This window comes from Dendrobium catenatum, unplaced genomic scaffold (assembly GCF_001605985.2).
Source record: "Dendrobium catenatum unplaced genomic scaffold, ASM160598v2 fragScaff_scaffold_1375, whole genome shotgun sequence".
Lineage (NCBI taxonomy): Eukaryota > Viridiplantae > Streptophyta > Magnoliopsida > Asparagales > Orchidaceae > Dendrobium > Dendrobium catenatum.
In genome coordinates, this window is record NW_021319837.1 from 848105 (window position 1) to 870630 (window position 22526).

At 39.0% G+C, this 22526-nt stretch overlaps 1 protein-coding gene across 2 annotated transcripts in view; it reads right to left on the minus strand.

Annotated features, from left to right (window-relative positions):
• Positions 1-11147: 11147 nt before the first annotated feature.
• LOC110109070 (E3 ubiquitin-protein ligase SIS3) overlaps positions 11148-22526 on the minus strand; it is a gene marked incomplete at its 5' end in the record, with an annotated part of 42666 nt that continues 31287 nt past the window's right edge. For both annotated transcript variants that reach the window (XM_028699730.1, XM_020839967.2), the window contains 3 exon segments: positions 11148-11808; positions 12639-12752; positions 13386-13502. In XM_028699730.1, coding sequence (XP_028555563.1) covers positions 11395-11808; positions 12639-12752; positions 13386-13502 — 645 coding nt within the window.

Sequence of the window (22526 nt, forward strand, 5' to 3'; positions counted from 1 at the left end):
TACGATCTATTCACAGAATTGTCCACATAGCTTGGATCGTACGGTACGAACTAAAATCGTACAGTACGATCTCCAGAGAAGAATTTTAATTACATTTTGCAGTTAAAAAAATCTCCCCCTGTGTGTGTGCATGGTTGCTCTTACTTCTTACGCATTTTGTGGCCAGACTCAATAAAGTAAAAAATACAATAAATGGAAAATACAATGTTTGACTCATACTCCTAATCTACCCGGTCTTGAGTCTTCCTTTCTTCCTGAGTCACTTGTGATCTTCCTGAAATGTTAGTGCTCAAGGAAAATAGCAAATAAAATAATATTCAATGAAAAGCTGTTCCAAAACACTCATTATTTGGCATCATCAAAATCTCAAACTTGGGGTCATGGATTGCAACATATACCCCCACTCAATACGTCTCGAGTAAATATATTGATGGCTGTTCGAGATCAAGATACATTGAAATGGCCAAATCCTTTGAAGTTGAACACAGGAAATGCAGATCAGTACTATCACTTTCATCGAATTCGTGGTCACACCACCAAACCCTGTAAGCAACTCAAGGATGAGATTGAAAGACTTATCAGCCAGGGCTACCTTCGACAATTTATTTGGGATCCACCTACCCAAGATGAAGCTCGTCCCGCTGGGGGGCAAAATCAGCAACAAAGACAACCATTAAATAATATTCAGATGGTTGGAGAGATTAAATGATCATGCATTTAGCGCATTTGTATTATCAATACTACTTGTCTTGTTGTCTCTTTTATGTTGAGTAGGGTGTCACTTTGATATCTCTAATGTGTTCTTTGAAGTTAAATGTTATATTGTCACCGTACATAGATCTTATGTATTGAGTACTTTGTAATTTGTATATCCCTGACTCATATGAGGGAACTATTGTACTGTCTTACATGATGTAGTAATATAATGTTCATGTTGTTGTGATATTATTTTCTCTTGTGAAAGATAAAAAATGTTTTCAAACTCTTTCTCCTTGATTCGAGAAATACACAATCTACATTGTATCTCAATCACTGGATGATCAATCCCAAGGGGATTTGATCTGGCCTCATCCACATAGGTTAACGTCATCGAGCAAAGACTCTGACATACAACCTCAGATAGGTCTCACATTCTTGGTGTATTCTCTCGACCTCTTCCACACTGGTTAACGTCGTCAAGCAAAGACTCCGACATACAACCTCGGAAAGGTCTCACATCCTTGGTGGATTCTCCCGACCTCTTCCACACAGGTTAACGTCATCGAGCAAAGACTCTGACATACAACCTCGGATAGGTCTCACATCCTTGGTGGATTCTCTTGACCTCTTCCACACAGGTTGACGTCGTCAAGCAAAGGCTTCGACATACAATATCGAATAGGTCTCACATCCTTGGTAGATTCTCTCGAGCCCTTTTACAAAGGTCAACATCACCAAACAATGTTCTGAGTAAACAATATTCTCTCTATAAAGACTCCAAGAACGTAAGTGATTGATAAATCTATCACTTATACAAAGAATTCAGTCAGTCTAAAATTTTAGAACAAGTATTTTCAGACTCCTACTCGTCGTCAGACTTCTGCTCGTCGATGAACTTTCATCGGTCTCCTATCCGACGTTATACTTCTACCTGACGTCGGACTTCTCCCTGTCGTCGGACTTCTGCCCGTCAGCAGACTTCTACTCGTCGATGGACTTCTGCTCGTCGACAAACTTTCGTCGATCTTCTATTCGATGTTGTACTTCTACCCGACGTCAGACTTCTCCCTATCGTCATACTTCTGCTCGTCAGCAGCCTTCTACTCGTCGTCTAACTTTTGCTCGTCGACAAACTTCTGTCGGTCTTCTATCCGACGTTGTACTTCTACCCGACGTCGGACTTCTCCCCGTCGTCGGACTTCTGCTCGTCGATGAACTTTTGTCGATCTTCTTCCCGACGTTGTACTTCTACCCGACGTCGGACTTCTTCCTATCGTTGGACTTCTGCTCGTCAGCGGACTTCTACTCGTCATTGGACTTCTGCTCGTCGACGAACTTTCATCTGTCTTCCGCCAGATGTCGGAATTCTACCCGTCATCGGACTTCTACCCGTCGATGGACTTTCATCGGTCTCCTGCTCAACATCGTACTTCTACACAATATTGGACTTCTGTCTGCCGCCGTACTTCTACCCGTTGTCGGACTTCTATCCGTCAATGGATTTTCATCGGTCTTCTGCCTGATGCCGTATTTCTATCCAACGCCAGATTTCTGCAATTCAACCTTCTTTTCAACCTTCCTCCTTACAAAGGTCTCTCCGACCTCTATCTCTAACCAACTAACATCAGAACTTTGTAGGATCTCTTGAAGAAAAGAGAGGGGCGAAGAAATCCCCTAACTTCTTCACGAGAGGAGGGGCGCTAAGTCGAGCAGGGGAAATGTCGCACTCAAAATTAATGGAAGCCTCAACTGTCAGAAAACCGGGGGGAAGGAGAAGAAATCCCCTAAACTTCTACACGAAAGGAGGGGCGCTAAGTCGAGCAGGGGGAAATTTCTCACTCGCAAATAGCGGAAGCCTCAACCGTCAGAAAGCCGGGGGGAAGGAGAAGAAATCCCCTAAACTTCTGCACAAAAGAAGGGGCACTAAGTCGAGCAGGGGGAAATTTCCCACTCGTAAATAGCGGAAGCCTCAACCTTCAAAAAGCAAGGGGGAGGAGAAAAAAAATCCCCTAACTTAAGTCGAGCAGGGGGGAATTTCTCACTTACAAATAGTGGAAGCCTCAACTGTCAGAAAGCCGGGGGGGAGAGAAGAAAAACCCCCTAACTTCTACACAAGAGGAGGGGCGCTAAGTCGAGCAAGGGAAATTTCCCACTCGCGAATTACGGAAGCCTCAACCGTTAGAAGCCGGGGGGAGGAGAAGAAAAATCCCCTAACTCCTGCACGAGAGGAGGGGCGCTTATTCGAGCAGGGGAAATTTTCCACTCGCAAATAGAGGAGGCCTCAACCCTCAGAAAGCCGGGGGGAGGAGAAGAAAAATCCCCTAACTTCTGCACGAGAGGAGGGGCGCTAATTTGAGCAGGGGAAATTTCCCACTCGCATATAGCGGAGGCCTCAACCGTTAGAGAGCTGCGGGGAGGAGAAGAAAAATCTCTTAACTCCTACACGAGAGGAGGGGCACTAATTTGAGTAGGAGAAATTTCCCACTCGCAAATAGCGGAAGCCTCAACCGTCAGAGAGCCGGGGGAGAAAAGGAGAAGGTGGAAATTTTCTAAAGGCCTAAGGGGCCTATTTATAGGTTTTGGAGAGAATGAGGTGGAGTTATTGCGATTTTCAAAATTCTTGATTTTTCTAAAAAAAATTTGGATTTTTTGGAATATTTTGGGATTTTTTCAGAATTTTTTTGGGCCGAAAAATAGCAAAAAAAGAGTTTTATTCATTGCAAAACGACGCGGCCAGTGCGCTGATCCATGAGCATCACGCACGCGGCTGCCCAACCCAATCCGGGTCCATTTTTCACCCCGAAAAGACCAAATTGACATTTTTGGGGTCCCCGGACATGTTTTTTGACGTTACAGACTCAATTTTGCAACTTTTAGAGCTCAACGAAGCCTTTATGATCAAGTTTCAAGAAACACTTAATTTTCAGAATGCAATTTTTGGTGTTTTGGCTGATACAAATTTTTTAAGCATATATTTTCGGACTCCTGGAGCTTCGACGTCCAAAAATAGGGGGAAACTGATACGGCATCACAAAATTAGCTTGATCGGGCTCAAATCTCGAGGCAAAAGCAAGTTGAAAACTCAAAAATTAATTTCGGGAGCACCCGAACTCCGATTTCAACGAGCTTATAGTCAAACTGAGCGTCTCAGAATTATGAACCCAACGACACCAAGATCAACCCAATCTGAGCCCAAATGAGTCCGAATCAAGGACACGAAGGGCTTTTGGAAGGTTCAAACCTCAATTTGAGTTACCAAACGGTCTCCGATTTTAACGAGCTTATACTCGAATCAAGCGGCTCGACGAGAAGAATCCAACGAGCCTAATATCACCAAATTTTGTCATCATTAAGGCCTCCAAATGTCCAACAAACGATGCATGATTGAAGGGTTCAATATCGGCCGTCCATTCAAACCACTCCCTATTCGCCCATGATCTCACATCTATTTTTGAACTATGCTACTCCAGAAAAACTATAAATAGAGCCCTCATTCTACACAAAGGGGACTCAAGTGAAGAGAGAGAAGAAGAAGAGAAGAAGGAAGAGAAGGAAGAAGCTCCTCCTCGACCACCACCGGAGCTCTTCCTGCCGCCTGAAGACGCCGGAACTCTGCCGGATTTTTGAAAAACACCGGGAATTTGCAGAACTTTGTAAACTTGCTTGAAGAAATGAATTGTAATCTGATTGCCCCGACTTGTGGGACGAATCAGCCATTTGTAATTTGCAAAACACTAGTGGAATTTTTCAACTGGGCGAGGCCCCGTGGTTTTTTCCCTTTTTTGGGTTTTCCACATAAAAATTCTGGTGTTCGAATTCTCTTTTCTGTTTGTGTGCTGAATACTCCTATAACGCTTGGATGCGAATTTACAAACTCTACCGCCGCGTATATTCTAGCACGCAACAATTCTATATTTGGATGTCAATCTTATATTTTCAAAAATAGTGCATAAATTTAAAAACAAGCAATAAAAAGAATGACTGATTAGGATAAATTTTATATTTTTCAAATTTTATTTATAACTTGTTCATTCCAAATTACTTTTAAATAGTGTTGTATTATCTTATATTTTAATAATTTTAAATTTTTAGTTTTTACTTTGCCTATTAAGGTGATTACATAGTGAATTTAAGTGTTGCGTGAGGACAAACAATAGCTTAAGATAGGGGGGATTTGATAAGTGTAAATTGTGTATTACTTTTATTTAAGTTAAATGTAATGAGAATGTGTTATTTAGTTGTGTTTGTATATGAATTATGAAGGAAAATGACAAATTTATAAATGTTTGGAAGCATTGCAGCGCTTACAAAATTCATGTCATAAGTCTGTATCGATCAACGCCAAAGGGATTATTTTAATGTTATGGTGTTGACCATCTCTATTTAAAAATGTCGTGGCATCACATACATCAGCATTTTAGTGTAATAGAACACTGCTACGCCATTGATTAGCATTATGATATTGGGTGTCTCAAAAAAAGTCATGCATAAGTGCTACCCTTTTCAATGTTACGGTGCCAGGAAGCTGATCAAAGCACTGCAACGCTCCAATTTTATAGTTCCATAGCATATTGGTTAAAACTATTAAGAGCAACAATAACTCAGTGAAAAGACACATTGATTCAGACATGCCACATCACTCAATGCCACAACGGAGCCAACATTCTAGCACTGTGGTGCTAGTTCACTTTAGACTTGTTTCACACCAACCTATTTAGCACTGTGGTACCAACCTCTTTATTATCGTGGTGCCAAAAAAAGATTGTGTACTTACCATAAATAGAAGTCAATTCTTTTGTGTGGAGAGACCAGTTCTCATAGTGTAATTAAGTATTTTTTTTCTATATTTTTTAGTTGGCTTTTACAGTAAAATCTAAGGGAGACTAAGGAAGTGCAAGATATAATCTTTAGAGGGACTAGACTATGTTTATGTAAGCAACTCTAAGTGTTGGAAGGAGTGTAGATAAGATACTTAAATCTATCCTAGTGATAAACTTCTTACTTTTCTTTTACTTTATTCTTATATAAATAAAAAGAATACTAGTTTTCTTGTTATTTATTCCATATCTGACTAGATCTTTTGTTTTAGATTGATGATGTAAAGTTCATATTAAGTACTAATGTAGAGTCTTATTCTTTAATGAATATAATGATGTTTCAATATCTCTCATTTTTCATTTAATGCATATAAGGGCTATGTGTGTAGTTAAAATATAATGTGATATATTGCCTCAATAGAGGAATACAAGAACAATTAGGAATATTAAAATGTAATATTTGCATTCCTAGACATAGGATGTTTAAATATTTTAAGTTCTATGGAGATAGTAAAGCTGTAGGAGGACTAATAATCTTACTTTTCACCTCTTCAAGCTCAACAGATATCTAAGATGCACATGCTCTGATCCACATCTATAATTACAAGTCTAATTAGAAAATGTATGATATTTACATGCATCAATCCAAAATATTTTTAACAACATTATATCAACTATTTTATTAATTTTCATTTTGTGGTTGGAACTCAAAAACCTCATTTTTATTTCAGTAGGATAAATTCTTGCATTTAGAGTAAGTACTAATAGTTCTGTTGCAGTATAGTAGATCACTTCCGCATGGGTTCGACCCTAAACTCTATCACTTTATTACTTGATTAGGCATGTATACTTGCATAAATTAGTGCGCTATTTATAATTTTCATACCAAAGAAAACCTAAGCATATTTTAAATCGGTGAGTTTCATATTAGCTCGCCATTATCTTATCATCATGCCTAGCAACCAATGCCCCCATCAATCATATAGTATGATTAGTATAATTCTTCCTTTAGTAATATACGATGGATGCTTCCCTATACTGTTAGTTTTAGAATATTCAACTGATCGTCGAATATGATATTAGGGTCGTACAGTAAAATTAGTTCAATCAAATAAAAGTTCATCCTGGATAAACCTCAGGCAATTAATTATTGTCCAGGTAGTTGCTCGATTTGTAGAGCATGAAGATTACTTTGTATAGTGGATCACTAATCACAATTAAGTTCTAATTCAATTGTTTAATCTTATTGAGTTAATTAGGCAAATTTTCAAATATCATATGGTATGATTGATGTCATACCATACGAATAGAATGAATTTCAAATTTTAAAATATTGCCTAATTATAGATGGTGATGGGAGTTTCTAATTATAAATTTATCATCCTGTACGATTCAAATCATATAGTGCAATTAATTCATCTTAATTTCAATTTTATTTTCTTAGTTTAAATATTTTTAATTAATTTTTGAATGATCTGATCGTATAGTACAATGTTGATCGTCTAGTATAATTTTCAGAAAGAATTAAAACCTTATGTTTCACTCCCCCGTGTACGTGTGCATGATTGTTATGCTAGCATACATTAATTACAATACAAAGACTCAAGAAAGATAAGAATATAGACTCTTGGATACATCAGCATATTCTACCTAGTCTTTAGCACTGATCCTTTGGTGGTGCTTGATTAAATATTAGTACATATAAAAAATATATATGCAACAATAGAAAATTGGAAAATCCAATAAAAACCAACAATATTTGTTATTATCAAAATATATACTCAAGCTCAACATAGGCATGATTAAAATGTCTGATCCCTTTTAGGCCAAGTTCCCTGAGTGTAAGATGAATGGTTTACGAATATGTAGAGAATTTATGCTCAATCATTAATTGAGAGAATATAAATCTATGCTAAATTAGCCTTAAGATTCAAATTGTAATTTCCTTTAGCTGCTCGATAAAGGATAAGAAAGATGTTCTTACAAGATAGATTACTTTTCTTTCATTATGGGGGATCTAGCACTCATTGTGGTCTTGAGTGCCTTGGGGCCTTGACACGCCATAAGGAGTAGTCCAATCCTTTCTTTTTCTTCTTCCCTAATATTTAAAGATATTAAAATATGACAAGTTTGGAATGAGGGGCAAACTTAGCTAGAAGTGCTCTAATATATTAAGAGATTAAATCTTAGTGAGGTCAAAATGTTGGAAAGACTCTCTAAGAAGTGCTCTAATATTTAAAAGATTTAAATTTGCTGAGTTCAGAATGAGTGCACCTAGAAGTGCTCTAGTAGTTAAGAGATTAAAATATGGCGAGTTCGGAATGAGGGGCTAACTCGGCTAGAAGTGCTCTAGTATTTAAGAGATTAAAATATAGCGAGTTTGGAATGAGGGAAACCCCGATTGGAAATGCTCTTCCCTAATATTTGAAGATGTAATCTACTATTAGTCGTATGACGAAGGATAAGGAGAAGAGCTCGCTTGAAAGATGACTTTCCTTCACGTTAGGGACTCTGGCGCACATCCAGGTCTTAAGTTCCTGAGGGCCTCAACACACCTCAGAGAGTAGAAATTTGTGCATGACATCAACTAAAGCACAAGTTTTTTACTAAAATTTAAGATAATTAAAATGAACATGATTTTTACTTAACAAGAAACTTTCGAACAAAAACGGCAATTATTTTAGATCTAGGAGAGCACAAGTATTGAAAATTTTTCTCTTAAAATTTTGAGAATTTTTATAAATTATTCATAATATAAAATGCAATTAATTAATAATTTTATAATCTTTAATAAATAAAAAAGGAAAAATATTTAATTTAAATATATAAATATTATTAGTATAAATATTTCACATTTTAAGAAATATTTTGAATTTTTTGGACATAAATTAATTTTTTTCTTTATTGCAAAATTTTCCTAAAATGTTTGCTTTGATTAATGTTCGGACTTCATGGAATGTTATAATTATAATTATGGATATTTTATTTAGTTCATGAGCCTTAGAAGATGTCCATGTTGACATCCAAGGAAAAGTCTTTCTTTGTAATTTTTTAAATTATAATTTCACATCACAAATATTTTAAAGGTCGTACACACATATTTTTGGAATGTGAGGGCTTAAACATTTGAAAATAGGGGAAAACTTGTATGTCACTTAAAATTGCCTTAACTTTGCATGAATCTTGAGGCATATTCGAATTAAAAGCTTCTTATTTAAATTTGGGACTATCTGAACTCCACTTTCTGTAAACTTATAACCAAATTGAATGTTTCAATGAGTTGAAACCAACGATGCCAAAATATATCCAATATGATCTCAATGGGCTCAAATCAAGGGCTTGAAGCACATTAAAAGCTTCGGGACATTAAATGGAAAATCAAATTATCTCCAATATTTGCATGTTTATAGTCGAATGGAGCGGCATGACAAGAAAAATCCAATAAGCCTAAGATTGCATTATTCCAACACCATTTAGGCACATAAATATTGAAGAAATTGTTTATATTTAATGGAATCAATACATGGTGTATGATAGAGTGCCACGAATTTTGCTCCAGATTTTCTCTATATTTATAGAACGTGACACTCACAAAAATTTATAAATAGGGCCCAACTACTTGCATGAAAGGAAGGCTTGGACCTAGAGATTCAAAAGAGCTTTGAGGTTTGAAGAATCCCATAGCCCCACCCGAGCACCACCATCGAAGAACCGTCACAGCTCGATCGTAGCCACCAAACTTTCACCCACAAATTACTATCGAAAGTCCATCTAATTATCATCGTTGGACCTCAACCTTGTCACTACGTCACCCTGCCATCATCATTACCCATCCATTTGGACATTGCTGCCAACTCGCTCCCTAGCTAGTACTAATAGATTTTTCATCTCCTGGTCACTTGTATTGGATTTTCTATCGACCATGGTTTTCAAACCCCTATCACTCGACTATGGAACTTGAACCACCATCGATCGACTACGGCCCTCGGACTACTATTGCCCGACTACGATCCTTCCAACTTCGGTTACCCACCTACTGCGGACCTAAAATTACCGTCACCCGACTTCAATCCTCAAACAATCGTTGCTAAACTATGGTCCTTCTTACTATCATCATTGAGCTATGGTCCATTCGACTATCATTGCCAACTACAATATTTCTTCCCTCGATCGCCCTGTTGACTATGGTCCTCAGACCACCATAACCCGACTATGATCATCGAACCCTCACCACTCAACTACGATCCTTTTGTCCTCTATCACCCACCTAATATGGTCCTTGAAAAACCGTAGCCTGACTACCATCTCTTTGACCACCGTTACCCAACTATAGTCCCTCCGACCTCCCTCACCTAGCTACTGTCCTTCGTCCACTGTTGTCTAATTATAGTCCTCTGAACATTGTCACCTAACTACAATCTATCTGACCACCAACATTCGACTATGATCTTTTTAACCACTATTAGCCAAATTACAATCCCTCTACCCACCGAAGCCCGACTATGTCCCTCAGACTATCATCACCCAACGACGATCGATTCAACCACCATCACCTGACAATAATCCTGCCAACCAAGCAAATATACCAACAATGTCTTAAGAACAACCCTCATGCAATTGGATTCTTTCAAATCCAACCATGTAATGTATTTTATATGTGATATATATTTTCTACATTTTCTACATTGTGCCACCGCCTTCCCCTAAGGAGAGACATCATTTGTAATTAACGACAAATATTTATGAAATTATTTCAACAGAGCGAGACCTATGATTTTTCCCATTTTTAGAACTTCTCATGTAAAAAATATTATATCATTGCACCCCTCTCTTTTATCTATATGTTTGTTGGATCTTTATACAAACTAGAACATTAAAATCTCTATTTCTCAAGCATCATGAATGTTCCAACATGCAACAAGCATAAATATACATCACTACTAAATAGGCTCAATGAAAACCAATAAAAACATCCCTTCATTTTTATATTGATAAACTCTTAAGATAAATAATATATTTTGACAAATAACTCAAGATAATGAAATACCAAAGCCAATAACTTCAAAAAATTTGAATCTTTTCAAATAAATTATACAATAATATGGCAATGAAAAATCACGATCAAAAGCCATCAACTTTCTGCATACATTAATGTAAGCCAAAAGAGTTGTTCAAGCAACCACTTGAGTATGGTCAATGTCCCAGCGCCTATCTCGAGCATTTCCGAAGAGGCCAAATGTCGAATAGAAAAAGTTCACCGACCAGCAAATTCACCTCGAGTCGAACACTACAGCTAATTCACAGATCTCTCTTAATATCAAATTCGTGAGTGTGTGCTATACATCAGAATATGTATAATTATTGCATTGCTATTATGATCCCAAAAATTTATATTTGAAATTATATGAATATTTGATACCATTTGAGATCGCATGCACTCAATTACAAGGAAATGCCGTAATTTATTTTGTTATATGAAGTATGACATTACTCCCTAAACAGTTTGTCAGACCATTGTTCACTTCAAATTTGAAACATAACACCCTGTGCCTTTGAATGTTCCATCTGGATTAGTTCACAATCTGTGAACACACAGGTGGCAGTTATAGAAAAGATATTGCAAGGTGCTACTCTATCAAGAAGGAACATATCTTCTTCCATTGCCAAATTATTTCTTATACAACTTCCACATGTAGAAATACAAACATGAAGAAATAAGCGTGAAGTGTGATCCTCAGCAGCCTCCAGAGCTGCGCTCACACATGAAAACATGCCTTGCTCTAGGAGCTGGTGAGCATGACAGAAACTCTAACAAATATCACACATCCAGCGTTCAGGATGTAGATATAAAAAAAATGGAGTTACAGAACGCTAATGTTCAAGTTGAGGAACTCTGATCGACCACAACATGAAGCAGATTGGGATCATCAGTGATGGTTTCTGTACCTTCTGAAACAACGACTGGAGGCACACCACTGTCCACCACGCTGGCACCATGATCAACTGCCCTTCCACCACCAACAGAACCCTCAGCGCCTACAGGGCGCAGCAGTCCTTGCAATCGGAGCAGATAGCTCTGACCAGCAGGCTGTGATGCTCTTACAAAGCGAGTAGCTGCTATCAACTCCTCGCTAGCTGATGGTCTTTCCGATTCAGAACGAAGGTTTGAGAGGGCACTCAAGTCCAAATTGGGGAAAACTGAGCATCTACACCTAGGGCACCTCACATTTAGCCTTAACCATTGGTCAATACATTCCACATGGAAGTTGTGGGCGCATGGGAGTCCCCGTACCTGCAAGGAAAAGGTCAAAAAGAGTTTTTACAGCATCGGCTTTTCCACTTTAGCTGTAATAACGGGGATAAAGTTTTGCTTATGCGGTACTTACGATAATGAAGTTTTTGTCTCAGTTATAGAGCGATTGTTCATATAACTCCACAGACTCATTAAAAAGATCACACTTACATTGGTCAAGTTGTAGGTAAAGATAAAAAGTTAGGGATGCACATCAATCATGATCCATAAACACAGTTGATGGCGATGATCAATTCTGTTGTGAAGCCCACCAATGATCCACTTTAGCAAAAATCACACTAGCGCAGGAAATGTTATTACTTATTAATTTTTAACAGTTTTCTAGCACTACAATGCTCTGAAGGTATTACCGCCCTCCTTTGTCACCACCAAGGGTTACTTTGTTTGCAATACATAAAGTTTTTTTAACCCGCATAATGTTATAGACCACTTCCGTGATAAAAAATCTTTTACAGAAATGGAACAGTTTATCACAATCGATGTTAGTTTAACGCATAAACTGCACAATCCTTTTATTCAAAAAAAATAAAAAAATCAAATTAAATGAGCATATACTACATAAGACGACTTAGGTTGATCACCAATGCATACAATTCATACGATAAATAAATTAATGCGTACGATCCACTGATGTGAAGACCCTTACAAGCCATTCATAAAATAGTGATGGTGCAGCAAAAGATGCATATGAATATCGTGCAAATATCCTTTACAAAGCCAATGAATGCGTAAGACTTGGCTCATCCGCATCAAATACTAAATGCGAACAAATAAATAACTTCGCAGGAATCATTTTAGAGAGACCTTACCTCACTCCCCAACCGAAATTCTTCAAGGCAGATAGGGCATTCGCTGCAATCTGTCGGAACTGCCTTAAGCCTGAACTTTGGAAGTTCCTGAATAAGTGCCTCAACAGCCTCTCTCTATTAAAAATGCAAATGGCAGAGTTAGGCCCCTACTAGATGAACGTCATCAATCAATCAATAGCAGCAGTGAAAAGAATAACACTGAGACGTAAAAAAATCACTTTTATGAACATACTGCTTTTTGACATCAAGGGTATGTTGTCGTAGGTGAGTGGTCTTTTCAGGGAACACAATGGCCGAAACATACAGTAACAAAAACATATATTTGAGGCTTTCAAATGCACATGTATTAGGAAGCAGGTAATATATGAAGGTTAAAACACAAAACGAAAAAAAGAAAGCCATCTGAGCCTTTATTGAACAAATTCAGATATCTACAGAATAAATCAATGTATTTCTGGTTAGCTTATAATGCATGCTTTACAGGGGCTACCTGTGTCCTTGAGTTTTCATGGTCAATAAGAGGAAAAAAAAAACAACATAAACGATAGAAAAGGATATTATTTCCACCGGAGATATAGAAAATGGGAGAAAACAAAGAGAAAGCTCGTTAGTTAGAATTTTGTGTGAAAGTAGGTAGGTACATATCAGGTTAGAAAAAAATTAGCAGCACAAATCATATGAAAGACCATATTTCATGAATTGGTGAGGAAAGGCATGAATTAGTTAGCTATAAATAATAGCAAATACCTGGGCAGCTGTTAAATAAAGTCCTGGGTGATATGTGGTTTCTTGGCTCATTCCTCTCAGTTCCTGTCCAGCAGCTTCAAAAGCCCAACCAGGCACACGAATCATGTCAACAAGAACCTAAATCATGAATACAAGCAATAAAAAAATTTTAATGTTAAAAAAACACTCAGACCTTGAATGCAACTACTTTAGTGATACTGAACAGCAGCCACGATACAGACTACAGTTTTACAAGGTTAAAGAGCAAACGAAACAGCATGGATCAATTAATCCAGCCAACAAGGCATAGAAATCATATGGAAACCAATCTATGTCATGACGTGCTAACATTCAGCACTCTCACTATGTCTCCCACTCCCTCTAGGTCTGCGAATTTGAAGGCATCTAATGTGTCCCACCTAAACCATCTGACACCCACTCCCTCCATCTTTTCCATGGATCGTGATTTACACCGGTAGCGAATCCTTCCAGGAAAAAAGTTACCATCTAAATTGCATGCTTCTTGCAAATCTTTTTTCAAAAGCTTTAGCAAGAATGCTTCATCTCCACCAATTAATATCAAATTCTCTCCTTCAGAGTTAATGCTTTCTTCTTGAAAGATGATGACTGCCACTGATACTTAGCAAAACCATCTGAATTCACTCTAGTGGGGAAATCTCAATTAAAATTGTCCCAGCTCGAGGATATGAAACATTCTTTTTGCACTATATGTTTAGTTGGTTTTTTCAAACTTGGCTTGCTGGATTTTTTCCATATTCTAATTGGATGAAGAAAACATGCCCATTTTAACTGAAAGATCTTATCATGTTAATTCATTCTAACTTTGATTGCTCAAACGGGCACCATAGTTTAATGTCAAGAAACAATCCCCAATCTTTCTTACCAGTATTTCTTTTCCAAGAATCAGAATTAACAAAATCAATTATGTTATCCCATATTCTTTAAGATTGGTCTTTGGATAAACCCTTAAAGTAGATGCTGCGACTGCTGCTTTACAAAAAACATCAACTGCTAGGCTTCTTGTAGATGATGTTGCGGACCTTTTTTAGAAAAAAAAGTTTGGATAGTTATAGTTATTAATTTTAACGTATATTGGCAAAAAGTCGTAATCAAAGGTCTTCCCATTTATTTCCATCATTGCAAAATGAATAGTCATGACACATATAATTACTTTAGGGTTCATTTGGGATGATTGCAGCAATCTGTAAGAATAATTATAGAATTCTTGAGAGAAAAATATTTTTTAGGTGGTTGTGGGTTTATAGACTTTTCCTTCAAAAATAAGTTTTCTTCCAGCTACCACGCTCGAGCAATTTATTTTTTAAAAGTTTTTTCTCATAAATAAATTCTAAAATAATAGCAAGAAAATTGAAGTCAAATAGAATGGTGAGTTGGTGACAACTTTTGGAAAAACAAAACTATAAAAAAATTTCCTGAAAAGGAGATTCTTATTCTTTATTATGTACTCGAAAAAACTTGATAAAAAAAATGAATATAATGATTAAAAAATGTTAAAAATGGTAAGTTAAACCCATCAATCCCGCTACATGATGAGATTGAACCCAGTTGAATATATAATTGAAAGGATAAAGGAATCTAGGAATGGTGATTTTGTGGGTTCTCGGTCATTCAACACACCCCCCTAAAACCAAATGATATAAATATATCATTCCAGCGCGCGGCGGCGCGGGAGGAGGTAGAGTCTAAAATTGTCGTTGCCAGGTCTCAAGTCCTGAATGAGAAAAAATGGAAGGTTGAATTAAACAGACAACAACCACCACAAAACTTGTCAACTAATCATGACATGAATCCATTATTACATTGTGTTAATGCTAGGACATTTCCTATAAGGATTTAATTCAAGTGAAGTGCATTAAGGATGAAGATCAAGTGAAGAGGTTTGATGGAAAAGTATAAAGATAATAAGGAGAATCTACATATGATACTTATTGATTTAGATAAAGCATATGATAAAGTTTCAAAAAAGTGCTCTAGAGAGTTCTAAAAAAGGAGTTAATAATATTTATATTCAAGTCATGAACGTGTTACGCTGGCCCAGAAGGGGCCGGCTGGACTGGTCGGGTTCTACACCCGGCGGCCCAATGCCAGGCGTTAAACACTTTGTTTGGAAGAAATTTTGAATTAGAAGTGTGTTTAAGGAATTTGTATCCTTTCATTAGCCATAATTAGGGAGTAATTAGAGAATTAGGTTTTTATCTTGAATTTGAATTGTAATTTGAGATCTAGGGTTCTTTGCTTTGGGCTCTTGGCGTTGCTAGAGATTTGAAGAGTTGTTCTTCAACTTGGATTGAAGAGCAATTGTATTTTTGCTATTTTACTTCATCGTCTAGCGGAATACAAGTCTCTACTTGAGTTTCCTCTCAGTTTTTCTTGCGGATTTTCTGTTTTCCTGCTGTGGACAACAGTTTTGCTATTGTTTGCTTATCGATTTGGGTTAGGATTGCTTGCAAACTCAAGTATTACCTTAGGGTTACTTTTGAACTCAAGTAATTCCTATCAAATTGGTATTAGAGCATCGATTTGGGACCGTCGGCGGCTGAAATCCTGAAATTTCAGCGGGATATTTTTTATTTTTTGCCGAAAGAAGATCTTCGTGATTCTTGGGAAGTTAGATGGCCGGGAAGAAGGAAGAGGACTTGGAAGGCAATATCGGTCAACTAAAATCAGATTTGGAGGGAAAGTTCTTTGACTTTCAAACTCAAATCACCTCCAACAATGAAAGAATATAAGGGAAATTCGCGGTTGTGGATGAAATGTTGAAGAAAATGTTGGAGTTGAAGACAAATCATACGACATCGGAAGCAAGAGAGACCACCGGAGACCATGGTGTAGGGGGAAATCCAAACCCGTTTAGGGGGAGGAGAAATCCGGAAGTGGAGGTCATTGAGGGGGAGGACGACATGCCACCTATAGAGCCACTTTATAGAGAGGAGATGAGTTTGGGAAATGACCGAAGAGGTGCTGATTTCATTGGGAGAAGGGAAGAATTTCATCGTCGGGGTGCTGATTTTGAGGGGAGAAGAGGGGAATATGATGAAGGGTTCGGGTATAATCACTGGAGGGAATATCGTGACAGTTGGGAAACACCTCCTCTTCGAGGAAAGGGAGGTTATGGAGGATTTAGGGGACACGGGGGAGACCCACGGGTGAGGAAGTTAAAGATGTCCATCTTTGAGGGTGAAAATAGACATGGCTGGATCTACAAGGTGGAGCGTTACTTCGCTGTCAATGGGTTGACAGAGGAAGAGAAGCTGACAGCGAAAGGAATGTGTTTGGAAGGAAATGCCTTGGCCTAGTATCAATGGCGTGACAGGAGGGAGCCCATACGGAGCTGGAAAGAGTTCAAAGATTGCTTATTGGAGCATTTTCGAGCCGATGGGGGAGGAGACTTCTATGAGCAATTCTTTGCTTTGACTCAGGAGGGGACTGTGGCAGACTACCGAGACAAGTTCGAGTACTTGGCTAACAGATTGAATCACATTTCAGAGTTAGCCCTAGAAGGGAAATTCATGAAGGGGCTAAAACCGGAGATACGAACAACAGTCAGAGTGCTGGAGCCGAGGAACTTAGGGAATGCTATGGAGCTGGCGCAGTTGGTGGAAGATAAGAAGAAATCAGAAAGAGGAGCTCGAGGGAACTATTCAGGGGGATCATACAAGATGACTACCACATTCTTACCATCAAAAGGGGCGGTGCCAGAAGGTCTGAAGGAAGCACCAAAGGAGAAAACTGAAGGGGGGAAGGGGGGACAATTCAAAAAGTTGACAGAGAAGGAGATGCAAGATAAGAGGGCAAAGGGGTTGTACTTCAGATGTGATGAGAAGTACATGCCGAGGCATAGGTGCAAGGACCGAACTCTTCAAGTTCTCCTTGTCTGTGAAGAACAGGAAGACGATGGAGGTGGGAGCAGATCTGAAGAGCAGGAGGAGGAGAAGTTGCAGCTGGATGTGACAGAAGTCTCTCTAAACTTTATAGTGGGATTCACTCCGAGTCACTCTATGAAAGTGAAAGGCGAGTTAGATGACCGCGAGGTGGTGGTGTTGATTGACAGTGGGGCAACCCACAATTTCATCTCCACCCAGATCATTGAGTTGTTGGGGATGGAGTTAGTGGATATAGGGCTATGGGGTGATGATGGGCACGGGAAAGGTGAAAATGGGCAGATGAGTTTGTAGAGGGGTAGTGCTGAAGATTCAGGGGCTCCAGGTGAGGGAGGACTTCTCTTGAAATTGGGAAGTACTGATGTTATCCTGGGGATGACGTGGTTGCAGATATTGGGGGAGACCAAGATCAATTGGGGTACACTGAGGATGGAGCTGGTGATGGGGGAAAGGATGATGATTCAGGGTGATGTTGGGCTGACCAAGGCTGAGGTTTCTATCAAATCTCTAATCATAACCATTTAGGAGGAGGGAGGAGGCTACTTGGTGGAGTGACACCGCTTGGAAAGGATCAGACTAGAGGAAGAAGGCAATGTTCCGTCTTCAGTGCAGCCGCTCATAGACCAATTTAGCGAGGTTTTCAACCTCCCTAATGTTTACCTCCTCAGAGGGAGTTGGAGCACGTCATTACTTTGAAAGAAGGAGAGACACCGATCAGTGTCTGCCCTTACCATTACCCACAGATTCAGAAAGATGAGATTGAGAAGCTGATTCGAGAAATGCTGGAGGCGGGGATTATCAGACATAGAGTTAGCCCTTTTTCTAGTCCAGTTCTCCTGGTCAAGAAGAATGATGGGAGTTGGAGATTTTATGTAGATTATAGAGATTTGAATAGGGGCACTGCACCAGACAAGTTCTCAATTCTGGTGATTGATGAGCTCTTGGATGAGTTATATGGGGTAGTGATGTTTTCCAAGTTGGACTTAAAATCCGAATACCACCAGATAAGAATGAGGGAGGCCGACGTTCCAAAAACATCATTCAGGACAGATGAGGGGCATTATAAATTTTTGGTAATGCCCTTTGGATTGACTAACGTTCCTATAACTTTTCAATCTTTGATGAACAGGGTATTCAAGCAAGACCTCAAGAAGTTTGTCCTAATCTTTTTTTATAACATCCTGGTGTACAACAAGACCATGGAGCACTTAGAACATTTGAGAGTGGTCTTAGAAGTGCTTCAGGAGCATCAGCTGAAAGCCAACCTGAAGAAGTGCAGCTCTACTCAGGCAAGTGTGGAGTACTTGAGACATGTGGTATCCCAAGGAGTGGCTGGGAATCAAACTAAAATTGAGGCAATACAGAAATGGCCACTGCCTAGGAACATAAGAGAGTTGAGGGGTTTCCTAGGATTTACTAGGTATTACAGAAAATTTGTGAAGGGGTACGGTACCATTGCATGGCCTCTGACTAAGCAGCTGAAGAAAGACAATTGTTCATGGGGAGAGGCAGCAACCGAGGCCTTCGAGAGGTTAATGGAAGACATGACCACTGTTCCTGTTCTAGCTCTTCTAGACTTTACTCAGGTCTTTATAATAGAGACCGATACATCAGGATATGGGTTGGGGGCTATGTTGATGCAGAACCACGGGCCTATAGCATACTTCAGTCAAGTGCTATCAACCAGGGCAAGACTGAAGTCAGTGTACGAGAGGGAGCGATGGCCATTGTCTTGGCCATTCAGAACTGGCCCCCCTATCTTTTGGGTCGACACTTCATCATTCGGACTGATCAGAGGAGCTTAAAGTACCTCTTGGAGCAAAGAATGGTAACTGAGGAGCATCAGCGATGGCTATCCAAACTATTAGGCTATGATTTTGAGATCCAGTACAGGTCAGGCTTGGAAAATAAAGCAGCTGACGCTTTGTCCAGGTGTGTGGGGGAGCTCCAGAAGTTGGCTATGTCTGCACCCCTGATGGTCGACTGGGGGGTCATCAAGAAAGAAAGCATGCTGAGAGAAGAACTAAGAAAGATCAGGGAAGACTTGAGGAAAGACAAGAGTAGCCATCCTGTTTACTGCATTGAGGGGGAGAGACTATTGTATCAAGGGAGGTTTGTAATGCCACGAACCTCCATACATATTCCCCACTTGTTGCAGGAGCTCCATGGCAGCGCAGCTGGAAGCCATTCAGGAGTTCATAAGACATACAGGAGGCTGGCAGCGGATCTCTACTGGAAGGGAATGCATAAAGATGTTGAGGAGATGGTGGCGAGGTGTGAGGTGTGCTAAAATAAATACATGGCCATGGCTCTAGGAGGATTACTACAACTATTGACACTTCTAAACAAAGTTTGGGAGAAAGTGTCAATGGATTTCATCGACAGTTTACTAAAATCAAAAGGATTCAAGGTCATTATGGTGGTGGTTGACAAATTTAGCAAATATGCACACTTCATCCTCTTAGGACATCCTTACACCGCAATGTCAGTACCAACAGCATTTATCAGGGAGGTTGTGAGACTGCATGGGCTTCCTGAATCGATTGTGTCTGATCGAGACAAAGTATTCCTTAGCCAGTTCTAGAGGGAGTTGTTCAGGATGTAGGGCACTATCCTTAAGAGGAGCACCGCCTACCACCCACAGACAAATGGGCAAACCGAGGTGGTGAAAAGGAGTCTGGAGACCTATTTGCGGTGTTTTGCTTATGAAACCCCGTGAATATAGGCAAAGTAGCTGCCATGGGCTGAGTACTGGTACAATACATCATACCATTATGCTTCTCAGTGACCCCATTCAAAGTGTTGTATGGGAGAGGCCCCCCACACCTAGTGCACTATGGGAGAGGAAGTACACCTATCTCTTCAGTTGAATAATAACTATAGGAAAGAGACCAGGAATTGGAGGAGTTGAAGAAACATCTGGGAATAGCACAACAATTCATGAAGAAGCAAGTAGATATACACAAGAGAGACATACGATATGAAGTGGGGGAGATGTTATACTTGAAGCTAAGGCCCTACAGGCAAAAATTAGTGGCTAACAGGAGGAATGAGAAATTGGCCCCGAGGTACTTTGGTCCCTATAAGATCTTGGAGAAGATTGGAGCAGTGGCGTATCGTCTGAAGTTACCCTCCTCCACTACCATACACCCGATGTTTCATGTGTCACGGCTTAGGAGAGCACTAGGAGATCATGCAGCTAGTGCTGAATTTCCATCATCATTGACAGAGGATTTGGAGGTGGTCATGGAACCCGTGAAACTGGAAGGGGTAAGGTTGGATAAAAAGGGAAACAAAGAGATGTTGATCAAATGAAAGGATCTCCCTGACTACGAGGCCACTTGGGAGCCCTATGAGATTGTAAAGCAGCAGTTCCCGTACTTTCACCTTGCGGACAAGGTGAATCTTTGGGAGGGGAGTAATATTACGCCGGCCTAGAAGGGACCGGCTAGACCGGTCCTGGTTGGACCGGTCAGGTTCTACACCCGGCGGCCCAGTGCCGGCGGAACCAGGCAGAGGGGGGTGGAAGATTTGGTGGGCCCAGGCATGCGTTAAACACTTTGTTTAGAGAGAGATTTTAAATTAGAAGGGTGTTTAGGGAATTTGTATCCTTCTTTTAGCCTTAATTAGGGAGTAATGAGAGAATTAGGTTTTTATCTTGAATTTGAATTGTTAAGATCTAGGGTTCTTCGCTTTGGGCTCTTGGCGTTGCCGGAGATTTAGAGAGTTGTTCTTCCTCTCGGATTGAAGAACAATTGTATCTTTGCTATTTTACTTCATCGTCTAGCTGAATACAAGTCTCTACTTGAGTTTCCTCTCAATTTTTCTTGCGGATTTGTTGTTTTCCTATTATGGACAGCAGTTTTGCTGTTGTTTGCTTATCGATTTGGGTTAGGATTGCTTGCGAACTCAAGTATTGCCTTAGGGTTACTTGCGAACTCAAGTATTTCCTATCATGATGATATGTATGCAGGAGCCATTACCTGTGTTTAAACATAACGTTGTTTGACCAGGTATTTTTCTATTTCAAGTGGATCAAGTATCAACTTTAAGCCCATATTTTTTGCTTTAGTCATGAATGTTCTTACTAGACATTTGCAAGAGGATGTACCCTGGTGTATGCTTTTTACTGATGATATTCTTCTTGTTGATAAGAATAGAGAGGGAGCTGAAAGTAAATTTGAATTATGGAGATCAACCTTAGAGTCTAAAGTTCTGGTTTGAGTAGATTTAAAATCGAATACATGGAATGTAGTTTTAGTAGTAATAGATCTAGTGAGGGGATTGTGACTTTGGATGATTAAGTCATTAATAAGAGTATATGTTTTAGATATCTTAGACATATTGTTTCAAAGTGAGGGTGAAATAGTTGGAGATATTATTAGTAGAATTCAAGTTGGCTGGTTGAAATGGAGGAATGCATTAAGGCCTATTGTGTGATAAAAAAACACCCCTCAAGGTAAAATTTTATAAGATGATGGTGAGACTTGCAATGTTTTATGGCGCAAAATGTTGGTCATTAAAAGAGAAACATAAAATTAAATTAGGTGTTGCAAATATGAGGATACTCATGTGGTGAATGGCTACACTTCGATAGACAGAATGCGAAACAAATATATAAATGAAAATGTTGGAGTGCTCCAGTGATAGATAAGATTAAAGAGAGTCGTCTTAGATGGTTTAGTCATATAAAATGTCGGCCTTCTAATGACCCGATTAGGAGAGCAAATGTATTGGATTTGGCATCTGTTAAGAAAGTTAGAGGTAAACCTAAAAATACATGATTAGAAAATATTAGAAATGACTTTTTATTAGATTTAAATGAGAATTTAACTACTATCAGGAAACAATGAAGAAAAATGATTCATGTAGCCAACCCCACGTAATGGGATAAAGGCTTGATGTTGTTGTTGTTATAATTATTGTTGGGGGATTGTAGAGTCTTTTGGCGAGAATATTTATAAGTTGATTTTTCATTTGTACATATAGAGTGCAAATCAACCAACATTTCATTTTATTTTTTAATGAAATATATATATATCCACCTCTACAACCTTGGTATAATCATATTGTATTGAATTATGAGAATTGATGATAACAAATTTATCATCACTACATATCTTCACTAGCCCTTGAAATTTAATTTTTCAAATCTTTCAAAATAGCTTTGATCTAGAAAAGCTCATAGATTCATTATGCAATGGTTCTATTTTCAATTTTGCTAGATCTTAGAACATGT